At 42.3% G+C, this 22,865-nt stretch overlaps 1 protein-coding gene across 26 annotated transcripts in view; it reads left to right on the top strand.

Moving 5' to 3' along the window:
* Window positions 1-22,865, top strand: part of SRPK2 (SRSF protein kinase 2) — a 287,622-nt gene that overhangs the window by 243,403 nt on the left and 21,354 nt on the right. For all 26 annotated transcript variants that reach the window (XR_010134723.1, XR_008681377.2, XR_008681376.2 and 23 more), the window contains 4 exons: window positions 11,671-11,836; window positions 13,025-13,050; window positions 14,649-14,895; window positions 15,490-15,972. Coding sequence is in view for 22 of the 26 variants with exons in the window: in XM_055392575.1 (XP_055248550.1) it covers window positions 11,671-11,836; window positions 13,025-13,050; window positions 14,649-14,895; window positions 15,490-15,972 (922 nt within the window). In the remaining 4 variants the exon portion in view is untranslated. The remainder of the gene's footprint in view (window positions 1-11,670; window positions 11,837-13,024; window positions 13,051-14,648; window positions 14,896-15,489; window positions 15,973-22,865) is intronic.

Below are 22,865 nucleotides of genomic sequence, written 5' to 3'. Positions count from 1 at the left end.
TCAAGACCAACCTGGGCAACATTGCAAGACCGTGTCTCTACCAAACAAAATTTAAAAATTAGCCAGGTATGATGGCATGCACCTGTGGTCCCAGCTACCTGGGAGACTGAGGTCGGAGGATCACTTGAGCCCAAGGGGTCAAGGCTGCAGTGAGCCATGATGGTGCCACTGCACTCTAGCCTGTGTGACAGAACAAGACTGTCTCTTTAAAAACAAAAAACAAAAATGATAGCTTCCTCGTTAGTTTATTGTAAAGATGTAATGAGAGATAGTAATGCTAATAGTAGCAAATAGTTAATTCAGTGCTTACTATGTGCCAGGTATAATTTGAGTACTTTGCATAGTTGAGTTCCTCACAATAACCCTGTGAAATGGGTATTATTACTTTCCTGATTTCATCAAGAGGAAACAGAAGCCCAGAGAGGTTAAGTAACTTGCCCCTAGTTAGGAAGTCGCTTAAAAAGTGCTAAGTGGTGGAGCAGGAATTCAAACCCAGATAGTCTGGCTTCAGAGCTCATGGGTTTACCATTTTGGCCGTTATATAATGGGTTTTATATAATAAACATTATGAGCCTGTAATAAGTTTGGAATTGTACTGGGCCTATGTCCAGTAGAAGTTAAGTCACTTTTCTTTCTGGGAACCTGTTTAAGATTTTCTGTCATCTGGTGTCAGCCTGTATTTCCCCTTGCAGACAAAGAGTGATGTCCCTCAGGTACCCTATTTCCCTCTGGAATCTACCAGCTTACGTTTTTTATGAATGTTCAAAGATGTCCCAAACATTTATAATGTGCAGATTTACCAGAATTTTCATTCATGAATGTTTACTGGTTTTATTTTGTAGGTAGTTTAGAGAAAGTACTCATTGGTAACCATCTTGACCCCTAAGGGCACCTTTCTGTTTTTTATCTCCACATCTTTGATCATCTCTTTTGTTCTAGGCTGCCAGAAATGCCATCCTTGTCTACCCACATTTTTAAGACTCAACCAAAATCCCACCATTGTGACAAAGGCTTCTCACAGTACCCAATTAAGAGGGGGATATGCCTTACCTTCTTGAAATGCCTTCAGCTCACATTTGGTCCCATAACTACGTGTAGGCCCCATCTCAACCCTAGCGCTGCTGACACTTCAGACCAGATAGGATGTTTAGCAGCGTCCCTGGCATCTACCCCTCAGATGCCAGTATCAGCTATCACCATCCCTGATTGTGGCAATTAAAAATATCTCTGAACTTTGCCAGTTTTCCTCTCATTGAGAACCACTGGAATAAGAGAAAGTGTAAGGTGTATTGTGCTTTGGTGACAGACTTGATTTAACATCATAGCTTTGGCACTTCTATCTTGTACTCCTGATCAAGTTACTTAGCCTCTGTGAGTCTGTTTCCTCATTTGTAAACTCGAAATAGTAATGCATAATTTGTAGTTTGATTGTGGAGATTAAGAATAAGGGGGCTGGGTGTGGTGGCTCACGCCTGTAATCCCTGCACTTTGGGAGGTTGAGGTGGGTGTATCACCTGAAGTCAGGAGTTCAAGACCAGCCTGGCCAACATAGTGAAACCTTGTCTCTACTAAAAATATAAAAAATTAGCTGGGAGTGGTGGCACGTACATATAGTTCCAGCTACTTGGGAGGCTGCGGCAAGAGAATCACTTGAACCTGGGAGGCGGAGGCTGCAGTGAGCCGAGATCGTGTCATGGCACTCCAGCCTGGGTGACAATAGCGAAATTCTGACTCAAAACAAACAGACAAACAAGAATAAGGGTGGGCCAGGTGCGGTGGCTCACACCTGTAATCCCAGCACTTTGGGAGGCCAAGGCGGGCAGATCATGAGGTCAGGAGTTCTAGACCAGCCTGACCAATATGGTGAAACCCCATCTCTACTAAAAATACAAAAATTAGCTGGGTGTGGTGGCACGTGCTTGTAGTCCCAGCTACTTGGGAGGCTGTGGCAGGAGAATTACTTGAACCCAGGAGGCGGAGGTTGCAGTGAGCTAAGATCACAATCACACCACTGCACTCCAGCCTAGGTGACACAGTGAGACTCTGTCTCCAAAAAAAAAAAAAAAAAAAAAAGTGTGGACTTCTAAAGCATCCATCATAGTAACACAAAGTAGCCATCATGTCTCCTAAACTCCAGGATCACGTATCGTGAGTTTCACATCTCTTTGTATCTTCCTTCATATATTAGGTGGCCAAGAAGTATCTTGGTTAATTGTCTTTCCTTAAATGAAGGAAAAAGCATGTTTCCCTTATTCTTTAGAAAATGGCTGATCTTTCTGTGATTTAAAGGGCTGACATAAACACTACCACTTGTTTATTTTTCGAAAGTAATGATAGAATTGGATCCATTGCTTTTTCTGGGTTTTCTATACGTTATTGTCAATCCACTGATCAGTTCTTAGCTGTCCCCATGTAGCCGTGGTGACTGTGCCGTGGCAGAAGGAGGCCATCCTGGCGGTTTCTGGTGATGGCCCTAGAGTGCCGTGTGCAGCCCACTCCCAGGCCTGCCTAGTGGCTGCTTCTCTGGCCTTACCCATGGAGTCTTGTGACTGTTTGTGCACCTTAGTATTTTTTTTAAGTCACTTTATTGAGGTCTATTTTATGTCTTCCTCTTATTTTTTTCTAACACTGAAAAAAGAAATGTTTGTGTTGTCATTATTTGTAGTACATTAAAAGATGGACCTCAGGTGAGGGTTTCTTTAAAATTATTTGGCACTCTTCAAAGTGGCTTTGACTTTCTTGTGTAATTGAAAAGGCAGCTAGCGTTTTACTTAAAGAGTTTGTGGTTTAGTTCATTGCTCTTTACAGAAACCTTGTAAGAACATGGCTGGTTACCATTAGTTAAATGAAGCTTGCCAAGGGCCAGGCTCACATTTTGGTGATTTTGCTACATTGGTGAAAAAACTAGCAATTATAGCTGTAGCCCTGGATTTTAAAATTATATTGTTACTCTTTCTGTTATCATGATCGTAACTAGCACTTACTGTGTTCTTTCAGGCACTGATTGTTTTAAGTTCTTTATTTGTATCATGCTATTTAGTCCTCACCACGACCTTATGAGGCCAGTGGTGTTACTATCTTCACTCTACCTAAGGCGTTGCACAGTGGGGATACGAATCTTCCTCAGAGTCCCATAGTTATTGTGGTGGATCCAGGATTTGAATCCAGATGGTGTAGTTCCAGAATCCATGCTCTTAACTGCAGGGTAGTGTAAAATGTTCTACATAGAAAGATTGAGATGATTTTAAATTGTAATATGTCGGTAAAAAGTGTGCATTTTTGTCTCCGTGGTAAATGGTTTCCTTGTGCCTTAATAGTAGAGCTAGTAATCAGATTGTTTAAAAGTACAGCCATTAGGCCAGGCGTGGTGGCTCGTGCCTGTAATCCCAGCACTTTGGGAGGCCAAGGCGGGCGGATTGCCTGAGCTCTAGAGTTCGAGACCAGCTGGGGCAACACAGTGAAACCTCGTCGCTACTAAAATACAAAAACTTAGCTGGGCGTGGCGGCACGTGCCCATAGTCCTAGCTACTCGGGAGGCTGAGGCAGGAATTGCTTGAACCCAGGATACGGAGGTTGCAGTGAGCCGAGATTGTGTCACTGCTTGCTCTTCAGCCTGGGTGACAGACTGTGTCTCCAAACAAACAAAAAAAGTATAGCCATTAGATTTTATGAGGTAGATACTATAATATGTAACCAGATGAGACCTTTAAAACCCAATGTTTTTCCAGACTTCTCCCTTTGGGGTGCAACCCTCTAGTATGCCGAGAGCCACGGTGGTGCCCCGCAGGTCCTCTCACCTGTATCATTGGCTGATTTTGTCTCTCTACACTTAGTATTTATTTACCATTGTAATTCTTTCAATGGCCCTGTTTATCAGTAAATTTTGTTATGACTGAACCAGTATTGTTCAAGTTCAGACCAGAAGCTTTCATGTCAATTTGGTAAACATTTTGATATTACTGGGTTTGTTCAGCATGGTAGTGCACACGATGCTGTATTGACTTGGAATTCTCCTCAGGATGTTGAGCCCTTGACTCAGGAAATGTGGTGAGGTGGCTCCGTTTCAAGGGACTAAGCTGCTTTCCTGACCCATTGCTTTGTGCAGTCCCAGTGCTGGTAACAGCAGCTTTAACTTTCTTCCTGATGACATTCAGAAGTACAGCTGCTGGCTTTTCTCATTAATTCTCACCAGTTAGAGATGAAAGAAAAAGGAGCAGAGGCTATTTCAGGACAATGTGGGTAAGGACGCCGTCCCCTGGATTTTTGGTTTGAGCATGTCTCTGGCTCTTGTCCTCTTTTATTGTTAACAGGTATTTTCCAAGCTCCTCCGTTGAGTTTAACATCTTGGTTTTCACAGGCAGTTGGTGGGACCTGCCTTGTCTGTTTTACTGTGGAAGGGAAATCTAGTGGAAGCCTTAGCGTTTCCAGCAGGAAACTTCTAGGCTTGCGGAGAACCCCTCTGGTGTCCCGCATGCCCACAAGTAATTAATATTCTCAATGAAGAACTCCTGCTTGGGGTCGCCTCCTTCCTCTGCCAGCCCATCTGGCTGCCCACGTGGGTTTCTCTGGGTGCTTCATTAGGTTCTGTTACCCACAGAGTAGGAGGAGACAGAGTCTCCCTGCCCTGTGTCCTTTGTTCAGGTGTGGGAGGAAGAAAGTCCCCCGCTTATCACCAGTAGCAGAGCATAATTCGGAAAGTTGCACTCATTCTATTTCTTTTTACAGTTCAGAATTTTGGGGGAAGCTTTGCACTCTGGGCTGTGAGCAAGGCCAGGGAGACAGTCTTTAGAGGAGTCTCCACATTATGCTTGACTGTTCCCCGACTTATCTACAAGATTACAGGACCTATTTCAATCAAGTTGTGGTGGAGAGGAGCAGATTTGTGTCGTGAAGACCAGTAATAGATGGTATCTGACACAAATGTTGATGTACAGACAGAAAGCTTTGAGACGATTTTAACCAAGCCCCTTATTTTGAAGATGAATTTGAGGTTCAAGGAAAAGAAGGAACTTTCTCTGAACCTGTAGCTAGTTAATTTGGAATGGGACTCGGGGCTTCTAGCTCCCAGCCCTAGACTTAGCCTTCTTTTCCGCACTGCTGCTGAACTCAAAGTCTGACTTTACCCAGAGAAACCTGGCACTTGTTCCTCATGTGTGTGAAATGGCTTCCTGCGTGGGATGATTGAGAGTCATGTCCCTGGCTCGTCTGGGCTTAGGTTGATCTCAGCTTCCCTGGCAGCCAAAGGATCTCTGCTGCCTCCTGCTGCTAGCACCAAGTATTAAGGTTTTTTGTTTTTGAGACAGAATCTTGCTCTGTCACCAGGCTGGAGTGCAGTGGCGCGATCTCGGCTCGCTGCAACCTCCGCCTCCTGAGTTCAAGCAATTCTTGTGCCTCAGACTCCTGAATAGCTGGGATTACAGGCATGCACCACCACACCCAGCTAATTTTTGTATTTTTAGTAGAGATGGGGTTTCACCATGTTGGCCAGGATGGTCTGGATCTCCTGACCTTGTGATCCGCCCATTTCGGCCTCCCAAAGTGCTGGGATTACAGGCGTGAGTCACCGCGCCCAGCCGTATTAAGGTTTTTAGGCAAGAAAGATGAACATACTGTGATTTGACAAGTAAAAGCAACAGAGGAAAGAATTAGTAAAGACTTAACTCTGTCAGATTTTGCAAGGGGAGATCTATCCATGGGGATGAAACATGATTCCTTTTGGTTTGTGTGTTTGTTTTTCATTGTCACAGTTATCCTGTATAAATAATTGTAGGAGTGCCCATCAATGTTGGTTGATTCTGGGGTGCATTATTACTTAAAACTTCACTGGTAAAGACAAATGTTATTTTTGAAAATAAAACCATTTAAAAATAGTAGTTCTGGCCAAGCATGGTGGCTCACGCCTGTAATCCTAGCACTTTGGGAGGCCGAAATGGGTGGATCACCTGAGGTCAGGAGTTTGAGACCAGCCTGGCCAACATGGCGAAAACCCCGTCTCTACTAAAATACAAAAAGTAGCTGGGCATGGTGACATGTGCCTGTAATCCCAGCTACTAGGGAGGCTGAGGCGGGAGAATTGCTTGAACCCAGTAGGTGGAGGTTGCAGTGAGCCGAGATCATGCCACTGCACTCCAGCCTGGGTGATAGAGTGAGACTCCATCTCAAAAAAAGAAAAAAGTAGTTGAAAATTAAATTATGGAATCAAAGTTTTGTTGCTGGGATATACCATACGGGTTATCAAGTATAGCCCTTTTATATTAGAAATTGAAACAACTGAGACCCAGATAATTTTTTTTTTTTTTGAGACAGAACCTCACTCTGTTGCCCATACTGGAGTGTGGTGACACGATCTCAGCTCACTGCAACCACCGCTTTCTGGGTTCAAGTGATTCTCCTGCCTCAGCCTCCTGAGTAGCAGCGATTACAGGCATGGGCCACCATGCCTGGCTTATTTTTGTATTTTTAGTAGAGAGGGGGTTTCACCGTGTTGGCCAGACTGGTCTTGAACTCCAGACCTCAGGTGATCCACCTGCCTTGACCTCCCAAAGTGCTGGGATTACAGGTGTGAGCCATGGTGCCAGCCAACCCAGAGAACTTTAATAAGTGACTTAGGAAGCTGGATGTGGTGGCTCACACCTGTAATCCCAGCCATTTGGGAGGCCGAAGCAAGAGGATCACTTGAGGCCAGAAGCTTGAGGCTTCAGTGTGCTTTACTTACACCTCTGAATAGCCACTGCACTCCAGCCTGGGAACATAGCGGGATCCCATCTCTAAAAAGAAATTAATTTTTAAAAAGTGATGAAAAATCATAATTGAATAAGTCAATATCAGTACAAGTCTTCTGACTTAGATACGTTTTACCATTTAAGTTTCTTGTGTGCTAGACTTTGTTTTTGTGAGTTTTCCATAGATTGTTTCTAATGCTTATTGCTACATTTGTGTGTAACAGGTATGTTTCCCCCTCCTATAGATGAGAATGAAAGCTCAAACAGCTTAAACAGCTTGCCCAGGGGTAACACAATGAGTAAATGGTTGAGCAGTAATTTAAGAGCAGTCTGAGTCCAAGGTCATGTTTTTAACGCTGCCCTGTTGCCATTTCCTTTAATGGTTTCAATTATCTTAACTAACTTTATTTGTCCCAGTGGCAAAGTATTTTTCTTGTGTTTATTGCCCATTGCTGTTTTAGGAAAGTTAGCCCAGTTGAGTGCAATAGCCAATTTTTTTTTAAAAAAGCTGGAACTTTAAGTTTTTACTGAGATCACTTCTTGCTTGTCATGAGGTGCGTCATTGTCATTGGGACCTCATGTGAACACATTTGCACACTGAGGCACATTAACTCTTAACTGTGCAGCCTCCCGCACAGTGACTCAACCTTTGAACTGTGAAAGAAGCCAAGGTGGAAAGATAGGACAACTCTCGTGCATGAGAAAATGGTCAAAGATATTTTAGAAAAGAAAGATACTGACATTTTTACGTTGAGATAGTATTTGATACCAAAATACAATTTTAGTTGGAAAACGATTTTTCAAAAATCATATTCCTTTGACCTCTATGGGCTGGACATCATCAGTGTGCCTATCCATTAATTTCTTGTACTTTTCAGAATCTCTTTTGTTGTTCAGATATAGAACTCCACATATTATTCAGTTTGCACCAGGAAGATGCATGAATGTTGTTGAATAACATGAGCCCATTGGATTGTGTTTCCTTCAAAAGTATAACCATGTTCTCCATGGAAATATTTTACATCATGTTATCTTTCTTACTATTGGTCCTTTGACATTTTATTTGCTTTTTTTCTTTTTTCCTTTTAGATAGAGTTTTATTCTGTCGCCTAGGTTGGAGTGCAGTGCCATGATCTCAGCTCACTGTGACCTCCGCCTTGTGCCTCAGCCTCTTGAGTAGCTGGGATTATAGGCGTGTGCTACCTTGCCTGTGCCACTATGCCTGTGCAGTTTTTTTGTGTTTTTAGTAGAGACGGGGTTTCGCCATGTTGGCCAGGGTGGTCTCGAACTCCTGGCCTCAAGTGATCTGCCTGCCTCGGCTTCCCGAAGGGCTGGGATTACAAGGCAAGGCTGAGCCCGGCCTTGACATTTTAAATGTAATTTAAACATATCCTAATTGCAGTATTATCCAAAACAGTAAATATTCTAAGGCAAAAAATGTCTTAAAATCTTATCCTAGTTTTATCTACTTTACTGGTACTTACTAGGAACTTGTCAGTATCTTATTAAATCATATTTGCCATGCCCATGATTCATCTTGGTTTTTTTTTTTTGGCCAATTACCCCACCCGTCATACTCATTTCCTGTCCTGAATTGGTAAGCTCTGTGAGGATATGAGGACTGTAAGCAACATGAAGCCTGGGAGCTTTTATATATCAAACACCTGGAATAATGGCATGTGATAGGAGCTCAGGCGATGCACATTCAGTGAATTTATGTAAAAATACTCTGTAAGGTAAAGTTGTTTTAAATGTTTGTAGGGATTTTGATCGTTTTTAAGAGGTATTCCTGTTTTCATTTTCCTTGTAAAATCTTTGTTCCCTCTCACTTCATAATGCTACTTTAAACTTCTACTAACAGTAGGCTAACTACTAATAGCTTACTGTTGATCAGATGCCTTCCACTGTCGATTAAACTGGGAATATTTCAGTGTTGGATTGAAGGGGTGGGCTGCCCCTCCACACCTGTGGGTATTTCTAGTCGGGTGGGACGAGAGACTGAGAAAAGAAATAAGACACAGAGACAAAGTATAGAGAAACAACAGTGGGCCCAGGGGACCGGCGCTCAGCATACCAAGGACCTGCACCAGCACCAGTCTCTGAGTTCCCTCAGTTTTTATTGATTATTATCTTCATTATTTCAGCAAAAAGGAATGTAGTAGGAGGGCAGGGTGATAATAAATAGGGAGAAGGTCAGCAACAAACACGTGAGCAATAGAATCTATGTCATAATTAAGTTCAAGGGAAGGTACCATGACTGGACGTGCACGTACACCAGATTTATGTTTCTCTCCACCCAAACATCTTAGTGGAGTAAAGAATAACAAGGCAGCATTACTGCAAACATGTCTCACCTCCCACCATAGGGCGGTTTTTCTCTCATCTGAGAATTGAACAAATGTATAATCGGGTTTTATACCGAGACATTGAGTTCCCAGGGGCAGGCGGGAGACAGTGGCCCTCCTCTATCTCAACTGCAAGAGGCTTTCCTCTTTTACTAATCCATCTCAGCACAGACCCTTTACGGGTGTTGGGCTGGGGGATGGTCAGGTCTTTTTCATCCCATGAGGCCATATTTCAGACTATCACATGGGGAGAAACCTTGGACGATACCCAGCTTTCAAGGGCAGAGGTCCCTGCAGCTTTCCACAGTGCATTGTGCCCCTGGTTTATTGAGACTAGAGAATGGCGATGACTTTTACCAAGTATACTGCTTGTAAACATTTTGTTAACAAGGCACGTCCTGCACAGCCCTAGATCCCATAAACCTTGATTTCATACAGCACATGTTTTTATGAGCTCCAGGTTGGGTCAAAGTGGCTGAAGCAAAGTGGCTGGGGCAAAGCTACAAATTAACAACATCTCAGCAAAGCAGTTGTTTAAAGTACAGGTCTTTTTCAAAATGGAGTCTCTTACGTCTTTCCTTTCTACATAGACACAGTAACAGTCGGATCTTTCTTTTCCCTACATTGGATGATGTGAAACATATAACACTTCCTGTCTCTTGTGAACAAAATGCCTATTCAATTCATTGTTTGAATGGTCATTGATGTAATATTTGCTTAACATTTGGAATTTCTAATGCTTATATGAGAACATGATCTGTTTTGTAAAAATAAATTTTGTTTATGGAAATAATTGAAAAAATTATTCTCCAGTGGAAATAATTATAGAAAAACACTGACCTTGTATTTAGGTCACTGACACTGTAAGTTTTTGATTGTTTTAATATGATAAATATGAATATCTTGGTTCATCACTTTCTTTTAGTATAATGCTGTAGGGTTGTCTAGATACCAAGGCTATTTTCTATTTAAATCAAGCCCCCCTTCTCTTGTAGTGTTAAAAATGTATGGACATCATTAGCCATCAGGGAAATGTAGATCAAAACTACAACGAGATACTTCATATCCACTTGGGTGGATAAAGTAAAAAACGATAGTAAGTGTTGTTCAGGGCGAAGAATTGGAACCCTCATACATTGGTGATAGGAATGTAAAATGGTGCAGCCACTGTGGAAAACACTTTGGCAGTTCATCAAAAAGCTAAATATAGAGGCACCACATGACTTAAGTACGGTAACTCCTAGGTATATACCTCCCCTCAAAAAAAGTATGTTCACACAAAAATGTATACACGAGTGTGAATAGCAGTATTATTTTTATAGCCCCTAAAGTGAAAATAACCCAAATGTTCATGAGGTGAAGGGATAAACACAATGTTGTATCTCCATACAGTGGAATACTATTTGCCAATAAGAATAAGCGAAGTACTAATACATGCTGCACAAGAGTCAAACTTGAAAACATTATGCCAGTTACAAAAAAATACTTTATATGATTCCATTTATAGGAAATGTCCAGAATCAGCAAGTAGATTAGTGGTTGCTAAGGGTTAGAAGGGGTAGGAGAGAGATGGGAAGTGAATGCTGATGAATATGTTGTTTCTTTTTGGAGCAATGAAAATGTTGTCATTTAAATAGTGGTGATAGTTGCCGTGTATGGTGGCTCACGCCTGTAATCTCAGCACTTTGGGAGGTCGAGACAGGTGGATCATAAGGTCAGGAGTTCGAGACCACTGGCCAATATGGTGAAACCCCGTCTCTACTAAAAATACAAAAAAAATTAGCCAGGCGTGGTGGCATACGCCTGTAATCCCAGCTGCTTGGGAGGCTGAGGCAGGAGAATTGCTTGAACCCGGGAGGCGGAGGTTGCAGTGAGCCAAGATTGCGCCACTGCACTCCAGCCTGGGTGACAGAGCGAGACTCTGTCTCAAAAAATAAATAAAAAATTTAAAAAATAAATAGTAATGATAGTCGCACATCTAAAATCCATTGAATTGTATACCTAAAGGGGTCAATTGTATGATACATGAATTACTAGCCTAATGTTGATCAGAATCCTTACTGATCACATGACCAATTAACATGTATTTTGTATGTGTGTTATATAGCATATTTTTACAACAAAGTAAGCTAGAGAAAAGAAAATGTTAAGACAATCATAAGGAAGAGAAAATACACTTACTATTCATTAAGTGGATAGATCATATGAAGTAGATGATCATAAAGGTCTTCATCCTCATTATCTTCGCGTTGAGTAGGCTGAGGGGTTGGTCTTGCTGTCTCAGGAGTGGCAGAGGTGGAAGACAATCTGTGTATAAGGGAACCCATGCAGTTCAAACCTGTGTTGTTCAAGGTTCAACTGTATGTAGATGCATTTGCTTCCACGAGCATAAATAATCTCTGAAATTATACACACTGGTTGCTTATGGAAAGGAGAGCTGGATTCCAATGTGGGTAGGCATGGGAGGGAGATTTTTACTAAATATCCTTTTGTGTTTATCAAACTTTGTACCCTGGCATTGTATTACATGTTTTTCAAATAAATAAAAGTTATATAATGAGATATTAATAGCTTATCTTCTCTCTTGATTTTACTATATCCAGGTCCTTCAAGGGTTAGATTACTTACACAGTAAGTGCAAGATCATTCATACTGACATAAAGCCGGAAAACATCTTGATGTGTGTGGATGATGCATATGTGAGAAGAATGGCAGCTGAGGCCACTGAGTGGCAGAAAGCAGGTGCTCCTCCTCCTTCAGGGTCTGCAGGTGAGGGAGCTGAGCCAGCTTCATTTCAGTTTGGGGGCACTGGGAGCTTGCAAAGTTGCAGTTGTTGAAGGTGTCTGAATCAAACGTTACACATAAGGAAGATTTTGGAAAAGTTTAATTGCTGGAAATAACTGCACCCTTGAAATGGAAAATGCCCCAGCTACATTATATTTTAATATTTGAAGTATTTACTTTTGTCCCCCTTTAAAAGGCCATTTAAATTTGTAGTTGCTGCTTCATCTATATTTGAACAGTTTTTTCTGTTGCCAGCTTCTTTGCAGAGGAGAACATAGTAACAGCTTTCCTGTAGCTGACCTTTAGTCATCAGAATATTTTTCTGGCTTCAATTTTGTGTACATAAATTCTTGTTGTCCATTTAGCATAGCTATGTCAATCTGAGTTGTATCAACAGATTTGGAGTTAGTTAGAAAAGGCCTGATGGTGGTGGAAGAAGATCAAGTGACCTGAGTATTGGGGTATCTTTATTTCTGGGGTGGGGTCGGCGGGGTGGTGCAGTGAAGTGTGGACTGTGCTTCTCACTCTTCGACACCATGATCTGTGCCTTTGTGTGTTGTCAGGCAAGCATGGATACTAAAGGGCTGAGGCTCCTGGGACTGCCTGGGGCTCTCTTTACATCTCCTTTACTGCCATCAGGGTGTTGTTCAGATCATGGACCCAGCCTGTTAAGTTTTTGACCCTGGTGTAGGGGTTTAATCATGTGATTCCTAGACTATTTGCTGCATACCAACTGCAGTATTTGATTTAAATTATAGAAAGCTTGCAAAATAGATTTCAAATATCGATGTACATCTACATTGTTCATTTCATTATATTTTAAACAAATTTGGTTTAATGACTGTGATATGTATTAATTCTTTTCCATTTTCTTAAGTGATCTGTTGGTGCTTGGGCTTGACTGTTTTTGAGATGTATTAGTATTTCATTTTAGATAAATAAGAGAAATGGCTCAGTATGAGTAACTTCTGCTGTGACTTCAGGAGTCACTCATTTGTTTCAGTGGCATAAACTTACTCCAGATCCTTGTGATTAAGAAGCTCTGATTAATAGTTTTTGAAGTTGGATAGCCATTAAAAGACAATAATTATTTCACTTTGCAATTCGAATGACCTACATGAAGGCGTGTGTCTGTTTTCTGCTAAATACCGATTTTGTTTGATTTTATTTTAGTGAGTACGGCTCCACAGCAGAAACCTGTAAGTACTTACACATATTACTTTATATGCACCATGTTAAAAGAGACCATTTATTATTGAGTTGTTCAAATTATAAAAAAGTTGCGTATTTAAAGGGTAGACACATTTATAAAAGCTGTGTATCCTCAAATAGGTAAGACTTAATGTCTTGTTAACATCTGGATGGAAAAAAATTAGAACAGCAGCTTCAGAAAAACAGGTAACTTAGCAGCCAATCAGAAATAATGTAAAGTGGTTTTGAAATAAAAATACTTCGACTCCATCACCTCACATTTCACTAAACTTGGCCACCATAGTCCAGAAAATGCATAAAGAAGACAATCTTTGAAAGGCTCTAACTATCCCAACTCTGCACAGATCATTAAAACTTAACAAGACAGGCTGGGCGTGGTGGCTCACACCTGTAATCCCAGAAATTTGGGAGGCCGAGGCAGGCAGATAACTTGAGGTTAAGAGTTCGAGACTAGTCTGGCCAACATGGTGAAACCCCTCTCTACTAAAAATACAAAAATCAGCTGGGTGTGGTGGCAGGTGCCTGTAATCCCAGCTACTCGGGAGGCTGAGGCACAAGAATCGTTTGAACCAGGGAGGGGGAGGTTGCAGTGAGCCGAGATCGCACCACTTGCACTCCAGCCTGAGCAACAGAGTGAAACTCAGTATTCAAAAAAAAAAAAAAAAAAAAAATTAGCCGGGTGTGATGGTGTGCACCTGTAGTCCTAGCTACATGGGAGGCTGAGGCATGATAATCACTTGAACTCAAGAAGTGGAGGTTGCACTGAGCTGAGATCACGCCACTGCACTCCAGCATGGGCAACAGAGACTCTGTCTCAAAGAAAAACAACAACAACAACAACAACACACTATTTTTACTGAGACAACTCTTGATTTGGAATGTAAGTTCTGGAACAAGAGGGAGCTTTAATAATTAAGCTTCCTGGCCTGCTGAGAAGCTCAAGTTGTTTCCCATAGTTCTTCCCTGGCTTGAGCTGCTTGAGTTTACTGATTGATTGAAAGGTTGGAGGCTGTCATTGCCAGTGCTTTGCAAGTCAGGTAGCCATGACCGGAGGCAGACAAAAGCTGTAGCTTTTTCTTTTTTCCCTTTGCAGCATAGGCTTATCTCTTACAGTTCATGTTGTCTTGGCTGCTAAGAGCTTCATATGTGAGACCCAAACACACAGTGACATACACCTGCTCGGGCACCTCTTTCATTTTTGGCATTGAGGAGCTGGGATGTTGTTACTTTGTATATAGACAGCAGCAAATAAAACTTGCAAGAGGAGCTTCTCCTTTAAGGCCAAGAGAATTTCGAACTTCAGTTCTCTTAGAGTTTGAATGGTGAAGACTTACTGGATTTAAGCTATATCCCTCTGAGGGCAGGACCTGGTAGACCTAGTACGTGATATCAGTCAGCACTGCTTTCCCTTTGATTTTATCGTAAGCCTTACCACAAAGTGGATCTGTCTGGGTTTGGGATTTTAATAGAATATGGCATGAGAAAGCAGAGTTTATTGCTATTTGCCATGCTGCTAGTCGTTATACTATCGTGGTGCTTTAAAAAGAAGAAAACTGACCTGTGGTCTTTTCTTAACATGTTATAGATAGGAAAAATATCTAAAAACAAAAAGAAAAAACTGAAAAAGAAACAGAAGAGGCAGGCTGAGTTATTGGAGAAGCGCCTGCAGGAGATAGAAGAATTGGAGCGAGAAGCTGAAAGGAAAATAATAGAAGAAAACATCACCTCAGCTGCACCTTCCAATGACCAGGATGGCGAATACTGCCCAGAGGTGAAACTAAAAACAACAGGATTAGAGGAGGCGGCTGAGGCAGAGACTGCAAAGGACAATGGTCAGTGGGGCCTGGAACCTGGGCTACATGGGGTTCTCAGAGCTCCATTAGTAGGGTCCTGCCAGGTCAACATGGGGGCTGATTTGTGCTGCTGCTGCAGATGACAAGGATGATTCTCTCCAACTCCCTATTGGGAAATATGGGAAATAGCCTCGTACTTCATTTGTGAACTGTATGCCAGAAATATGTTAACATTTCAAAATAGTTTTTAAAAATGTAAAATATTTGAGAAATTCCATGTTTCTATCATGCTAATGATGGTGCTTTATTTTGTCATTAACTTTTTACCTAACTGTAATGCACCACAAGTCTGTTTCTGAAGATTATAGAGGGTAGAAATGGAAGTGCAACTATATTTAGAAAGAGTTATTTTCCCTTAAAGCTAACTTTTTCTTATAAGAGCAGGCCAATTACTAAATGAATGAAAAATAAGATTTAGAAAACCTGAAGGTTTTACCCGAAAAGCCAAGAGGTGTTTACCAGGTGGTACATAAGCACATTCAAAATGTATTTTATTGATGGAGATTAAGTACTTAATGAGGCTGTATTAAGGAGAGTAACAAGTTCTAATTCTTGACCCATCAAATTCTTAAGGTGAAGCTGAGGACCAGGAAGAGAAAGAAGATGCTGAGAAAGAAAACATTGAAAAAGATGAAGATGATGTAGATCAGGAACTTGCGAACATAGACCCTACGTGGATAGAATCACCTAAAACCAATGGCCATATTGAGAATGGCCCATTCTCACTGGAGCAGCAACTGGACGATGAAGATGATGATGAAGAAGACTGCCCAAATCCTGAGGAATATAATCTTGATGAGCCAAATGCAGAAAGTGATTACACATATAGCAGCTCCTATGAACAATTCAATGGTGAATTGCCAAATGGACGACATAAAATTCCCGAGTCACAGTTCCCAGAGTTTTCCACCTCGTTGTTCTCTGGATCCTTAGAACCTGTGGCCTGCGGCTCTGTGCTTTCTGAGGGATCACCACTTACTGAGCAAGAGGAGAGCAGTCCATCCCATGACAGAAGCAGAACGGTTTCAGCCTCCAGTACTGGGGATTTGCCAAAAGGTAAGTGTTTCTTCCCATCAACTGTCTGCCATCGCTGACTCCAGGGACGTGCCTTTAACAAATGCTGTGAAGGAATTGGCTGGAAGTGGCCAAGCCCTGTGTGTGTGCACTAATCATTTTTATTACTTTTATACTCATGAAGAAGTAATGTGATTTAAATAAACTTTCTATGCCATTAGGCTATCTCTTGCTCTCTGCATACCAAATCTTATTTCTGACCAGTTTTCATTTTTAATATATTTAGTCAGCAGCATCATTTGCAAAAACCTTCCAGTTTTAGCAACTTACACCTTTCTAGAATGTGTAGTTTAGTTTAAAATTTGTATCTTCTTCCGTCTAATGTCATTATATTTAGTTTAGTTTAGTTTAGTTTTGTTTCTATTCAAGAAAATTATGCCTCCTCTTTGACTCTATTGAGAAAGAAGTGTCATATTGTCTTTTGATAGTTGTTCCTGATTATAGGACCCTACTATTGGTAACTGGCCCAGGATTGTAATTTTCAAGGAATTGGCATGGATTTAAATGTGATGACAGATTATAGATTGGCTCTTGTGTTCTTGTCTACCTAAGAAGGCTTGACTTATTCAAAGCTTTATTTTGGGAGTGAATGCCAAGTGATTCTAGTAAGTGAAAACTGGGTAACACAGTTGGTTTCCATTCTGGCTTATGGGGGAAAAGCTCTGAAACCTCCCTCTGCTCCCTCTACTGACAAGACTGTTTAACACACAGCGAGTAAAATTGATGAGCCAGCCCTGCAAACAGCCCGACATTCTGCAGCCCCTTTGGTTCCAGCAGGCTGGAATTGCACGCCGAGTGAGCTGGCTTTGTTACGCACTGGCTATGATGAATCCTCCTAAGGATTTGCTTTCTTTACTTGGCTGGACGTGGTCAGCTCCTGTTCCCCTTTCCAGGGAGTGTTTGAAGGTGCTTACATAGAATGTAGGTTAATTTCTGGGAAAGGGCAGTAGTGAGAGGTACCTTATCCAGATTTATTGTTGCTGTTGCAGTTCAATTTTTCTCTTACTTGAAGTTTCTTTTTTTTTTTTATGAGATTGAGTCTTGCTCTGTCAGCCAGGCTGCAGTGCAGTGGCGCGATCTCGGCTCACTGCAACCTCTGCCTCCCGGGTTCAAGCGATTCTCCTGCCCCAGCCTCCTGAGTAGCTGGGATTATAGGCGCATGCCACCATGCCCGGCTAATTTTTGTATTTTTAGTAGAGACAGGGTTTCACCATGTTGGTCAGGCTGGTCTCAAATTCCTGACCTCGTGATCCACCCGCCTCAGCTTCCCAAAGTGCTGGGATTACAGGCGTGAGCCACCGCGCCCGGCTGAAGTTTCATATAGAAAGTAATTTACAAAGTACCTTTTAAATTATTTCTATTTTATTCATTCATTTATTTATTTATTTTTTGAGACAGTCTCACTCTAGTTGCCCAGGCTGGAGTGCAGTGGTGCAATCTCAGCTCACTGCAACCTCCGCCTCCTGAACTCAAGCAATTCTCCTGCCTCAGTCTCCCGAGTAGCTGGGATTACAGGCGCCTGTCACCATGCCCGGCTAATTTTTATATTTTTAGTATAGACAGAGCTTCACCATTTTGGCCAGGCTGGTCTCCAATGCCTGACCTCAGGTGATCTGCCCTCCCCAGCCTCCCAAAGTGCTGGGATTACGAGCGTGAGCCACCATGACCAGCTCAAAGTACCTTTTTTATTCATACTTATTTTGCAAGTATTAGCTTGGGCTGCAGTGGCTTCAAGTACAGTCAGCCCTCCATATCCATGGGTTTTACATCTGTGGATTTCCCATCCATGTGTTCAGCTAACTTCAGATGGGAAATAGTTGGAGGGGAAAAAAAACTGTGTCTTTATTGAACATGTACAGATTTTTCCCCCCTTGTCATTACTCCCTAAACAATACAGTATAACAACTATTTACATACCATTTACATTGTAGCAGGTATTATAAATAACTAGAGATCAACTAAAGTGTATAGGAAGATAATATGTAGGTTATATGCAAACACTACACCATTTTATATCAGATACTTGAGCATCTGTGGATTTTGGTATCCTCAGGATGTCCTGGAACCAGTTCCCCTGCAGACACCGAGAGGCACCTGCATATCAGATTAAACCCCAGCTCAAAACTTAATAACTGTGGAACTTTGGTTTCTTACCCTGTCTGAGCCTTGGTTCATTCCTCTGTCAAAGGAAAGAAATGGCTACCTCTAAGGTTGTTAGTAGCACTGAATTAAATAAAACAGGTCAATGGGAAAGGTAGATAAATAACATATAATAATAATATATTGAAAAATTTCCCATTGAATGTAAGTTGCCTTGGTCATCACAATCCATGTAAAGGAGCAGAATTGCTGCTTGTTACCACATGGTCATCATTGGAGGCCCAGGCAAGTCATAAGACTTATCCTATTGTTTACATGACAGCTCCATCTCTGTGTCACAGGAAACTTCAAACCTTACATGTCCAAAACCAGAATACAACTTTCCCTGCCAACCTGCTACACATACTGTATTTCCTACACTTGTTACCACCATTTCTTGTTGCTCCAGTGAGAAACTTGATCATCAGGATGTCTTCTTTTTTTCTCTCACGTCCAGTAAATCATCTCGTTTTGCCAGTCATACCTCTTAAGTAGGGGTCCCCCTTGCCTTGTCCCTAAAGTGGGCAGTGTCATTGCTTGCCTCTCCTATTACGGAGGTTCCTTACTGGTGTCTTGGCTTTGTGTTCTCTCCAGCTTTTCTCCCCACCTGCCTTTCAGCATGCCCTTCCATGGTGCTGCTAGAGTGTCTTTGCAGTATGCTCACCCGATCAGTGTATTCCCCTGCTCACAGTTTCCACAGCTCCCCATCTTCTACAGCAGTGGTCTCCACAGTGGAGAGTGTACATCCCTGCATAACCAGCACCGTCCAGGAAGGTGCAGGAAGGAATTATTAGAGCATCTGTGTATTTTTTTATTTTGAAAGAATAGTACAATAAACAACTGTATATCCTCCACATAGATTGAGCAATTAACATTTCGCCGCATTGCATATACTTTGTGTACACAGACACTGCATGCTACACATATTAGGATACTTCACTCCTAAATACTTAAGCATTCATCTTCTGAGAGATGAATTAGAACGTCCTCCATTGTAACAATAATACTATTACAACGTGTAAGAATAGCACTAATTGTATATTATTATTATTTTGAGACAGGATCTTGCTCTGTCGCCCAGGCTGGAGTGCAGTGGCATGATCTCGGTTCACTGCAACCTCTGCTTTCTGGCTCAAGTGATCCTCCCACCTCAGCCCCCAAGTAGCTGGGACTACAGTTGGCACTACCATGTCTGGTCAACTTTTATATTTTTGGTAGAGAAAGTAGGGTTTTACCATGTTGCCCATGCCAGTCCTGAACTCATGGGCTCGAGTGATCTGCCTACCTTGGCTTCCCAAAATGCTGGGATTAAAGGCGTGAGCCATCACACCTGGCCTAATATCATCTATTATTTATTCCATATTCAAATTTCCTCAATAATTCTAAAATTTTCTTTTTAAATTTTCCTGATCTAGGATATGATCCAACACAGTAGCCTGCCTCCTGGGTGAGGGCTTCCTGTATCCCCAGCAGGCTTACTTCTCTTTCCCCTCTGCTCCTGCTGGCCATGCTTGTCTTAGTTGTATGGGCAGTGCTCATTGTCACTGTCTGTCTTATTAGAATGTGAACTCTTGGAGAGTGCAGTGTGTTTTTATCTTTGCATCCTCAGCATCTGATTCAGTGCTAAGATAAATATTTATTGAATAACGAACAAACAAATGAGTGATACCTTTTTACATTCTTCTTCTCTTTCCTTTCTCCCGCTTTTTTCCATTTACAGTCACAATTTTACTGTGTCCAACACACATACCATCCCCAATACCTGTTGCATCAGGTAGAAACTGGAGGTCTTGCAGAGCATTTTAATATTGGCAAATTCTAGGGATGTACCAGGGACAGGATCTCCTTTGTTTGGAAGCACTCAGTTTTCGCCCGCAGCTTGGCCATTTGATAAGCAAGAGCAGCCTCCCCCGTGGGAGGTGTGTTTTGTTTTCTGCATGGGAAGGGGTATAAGCCTAGAGTCTTGCACTTGACAACACAGTACTTCGTGAATTTGAGGCAAGAGAAACAATGAAGAGTTTGTGTAGATCCTGACTTTAGGGCAGAATGTACATGTTAGGGCATAGTAGAAGAAAGATTGGGGCTGGTTTGAGGAACTTGAAGAAACCTAAATGCCAGGCTAAAGAAGGTACACTTTTTTCCTAGAGTAATTTGGCAGCCATTGAAGGTTGAGAAGAGGATGGTCCCTCTTAGATGATCAGCTGCCAGAGCCTTAGTGGCTCAACACATATGAAGGACAAAGGCCCTGGAACAGGGTGGTTTTGTTGGTCTTACCTGTGGGCTATTTCTGGAATCCTTTCTGTGTCACTCGATGGGGACCCACACCACTGTCAGTCCTTGCTAGGCTACTGTAACACAGCCTCCGTGCTCCTGTCACTTGAGCTTTTGCTCCCCAGTCTGTCTCTGTCTGGCAGTCCAGAGAGAACTGTTTAAGGCTTAACTTCTTCCCCCTTACCCCCCCCCCCCCCCCCCCCACCAAAATGATCTCCATTGTGTTTCCCATGTAGAGTAGTGATGCCCTGAGTTGTCCTTCATTGAAGCTGACAAACTCTCCAGTGTGTTCCCTGGCAGGTCTCTGTTGGTGCCTGCTCCAGACCCATTCTCTGTTTCCCTAATTCATTCTACACCGTTCACACTGGCTTCTTTCTAAAGTTTCTCAAAGTTGCAAGCTTGTTTCTGCCTTAGGATTTTTGTACTTCCCGTGTCCTTTGCCTCAAACTTCTCTTACTTTCATGCCTGCCTTTGTTCAGACCTCTCCTGAATGTCACCTTCTCAGAAAAGATGTCCCCTGAACAGCCTTGGCATTATCCATCTCCTTTCTCTGCTTTGTTTTTCTTCATAGCCTGTTTAGCTACCTGACAGGATGTGTGGATTCCTCGTTTATTTGCCTTATTGCCCATATTTTCTACCAGTACACGAGTTTCCTAATTTAGCTTGTGTTTTTTTCTTACAGTGTTCCCAGTACCAAGACCATGCTTAGCACACAGAAGGTACTCAGTAAATATTTGTTGCACGAATGGTTGAGGTGGCAACATTAAATCTCTTAGTTCCGCTACTTCCTTGGGCCTCATAGTGAACCTCCTCCATATAGAGGGGATATTCTTGCCGTCCTTGTAAGGACCCCTTACGATGTAAAGAGTCAGTGTGTGCCTAGCACCATGTGTTATGTGCGTGCGACAGCAGCTGTCTCATCATGCTGACGTACTGTTGGCTACCATCTAATAGTTTCTAGGATAGCTTCTTGTGGAATGAGTGACCACAGTGTCACCCAAAGACTAGTGTATCAGAAGGTGACTTAAGGGGCCCAGTTCTTCCCGAAGTGAAAGCTTTCTACTCATTCCCCTCTTAGTGGAAGCAGAGTGCAATTGCAAGCTTTTCATTTTGGAAGGAAGACAGCTCCAGTTTGTCCTTTGTGTCACCATTATCTGTAAGAAGGAAACCGTGTGACAGGTCACTACTGTGGTGACTCAGTCAGAGGAGGTGTGACAAAAGCATTCCAGTTGGGTTTCAGTGGACTTCTTGGGAATGTAGCAGTCTGGTACCTTAGTTCAGGAACTATCATAGTGAGAAAAGAAAGAAAAGCAAAATCTCTTTTACCTCCTGTTGTGTTTTTATACAATTAAGTTATTGAGATACATTACCTAGCATCATTTGGAACGCATCAGAAGCTAAGTAACTGTTTACAGACCCGAACCAGGAGGATAACAGCATGTCACCAAAGAGATTCTGTTCAGTGAACCTTAATGAGGGATATTAAGTACAAGAAACACCCCTGAATTTAGGCCGGGTGCGGTGGCTTATGCCTGTAATCCCGGCACTTTGGGAGGCCGAGGTGGGCAGATCACTTGATGTCAGGAGTTCGAGACCAGCCTGGCCAACATGGTGAAACCTCATCTCTACTAAAAATACAAAAATTAGTCGGGCATGGTTTCAGGCGCCTGTAATCCCAGCTACTCAGGAGGCTGAGGCAGGAGAATTGCTTGAATCTAGGAGGTGGAGGCTGCAGTGAGCCGAGATCGCGCCACTGCACTCCAGCCTAGGCGACAGAGTGAGACTCTGTCTCAAAAAAAAATAAATAATAAAAAAAAATTCCCTGCATTTAAATGTGCGGTGATGGGTCTTTGAAAGTATATTTCTTCTAGCGTGATTGAATTAAGCAGCTCCTGAGAAATGTTTTTAAAAACAACATCTCAGAGTGGTGGCAGATTACAGATCATCTCCTTCCACTTGAGTGCCCTCAGATAACAGCCAACTCAGCTACTGTTCTCATGGAGAAAAAGAAATCACATCGTCCTGTGGCTCAGGAGGACCACAATATGTCTAACAGGGCTTCGCCCTCTTCTCATTAGACCTATGATTTGAGTTGTTTGTGGGGGCGGAACTTGCTCTTGGGCCTCCCCTTCCCTCTGCTGCTGCTCTCTGGTCCCTCATTGACCAGTTGGGAGCCTTCTGCCCCAGACGATGGTTCAGCTGGTCACAGCAGAGGGAAGACCCTGCATCTGGCCAGGTGCCCAGATGCTGTCCTGACTCTCCTGTGTTTGGGTTTTTAGTGTCTTCGGTGGGGAAGGGGTGGTCCCTTCCGATTCTTCTTTTCCTGAACACCAAGCCTCATAGAGTTTAAGTCATTTGCCAGTCTTACAACTTGTAGATATTGAAACTTAGATTTGAATCCAGTTTTTCAAACCTCAAATTCCATTTTCCTTCTTGCTGATTCTTCTTGATTAAATGACATACGG

The sequence above is a fragment of the Gorilla gorilla genome, chromosome 6, assembly GCF_029281585.2.
Source record: "Gorilla gorilla gorilla isolate KB3781 chromosome 6, NHGRI_mGorGor1-v2.1_pri, whole genome shotgun sequence".
In the NCBI taxonomy this organism is placed as follows: Eukaryota; Metazoa; Chordata; class Mammalia; order Primates; family Hominidae; genus Gorilla; species Gorilla gorilla.
The sequence above is the reverse complement of the archived record's forward strand: the minus strand, read 5'-3'. Positions and strand labels throughout refer to the sequence as shown.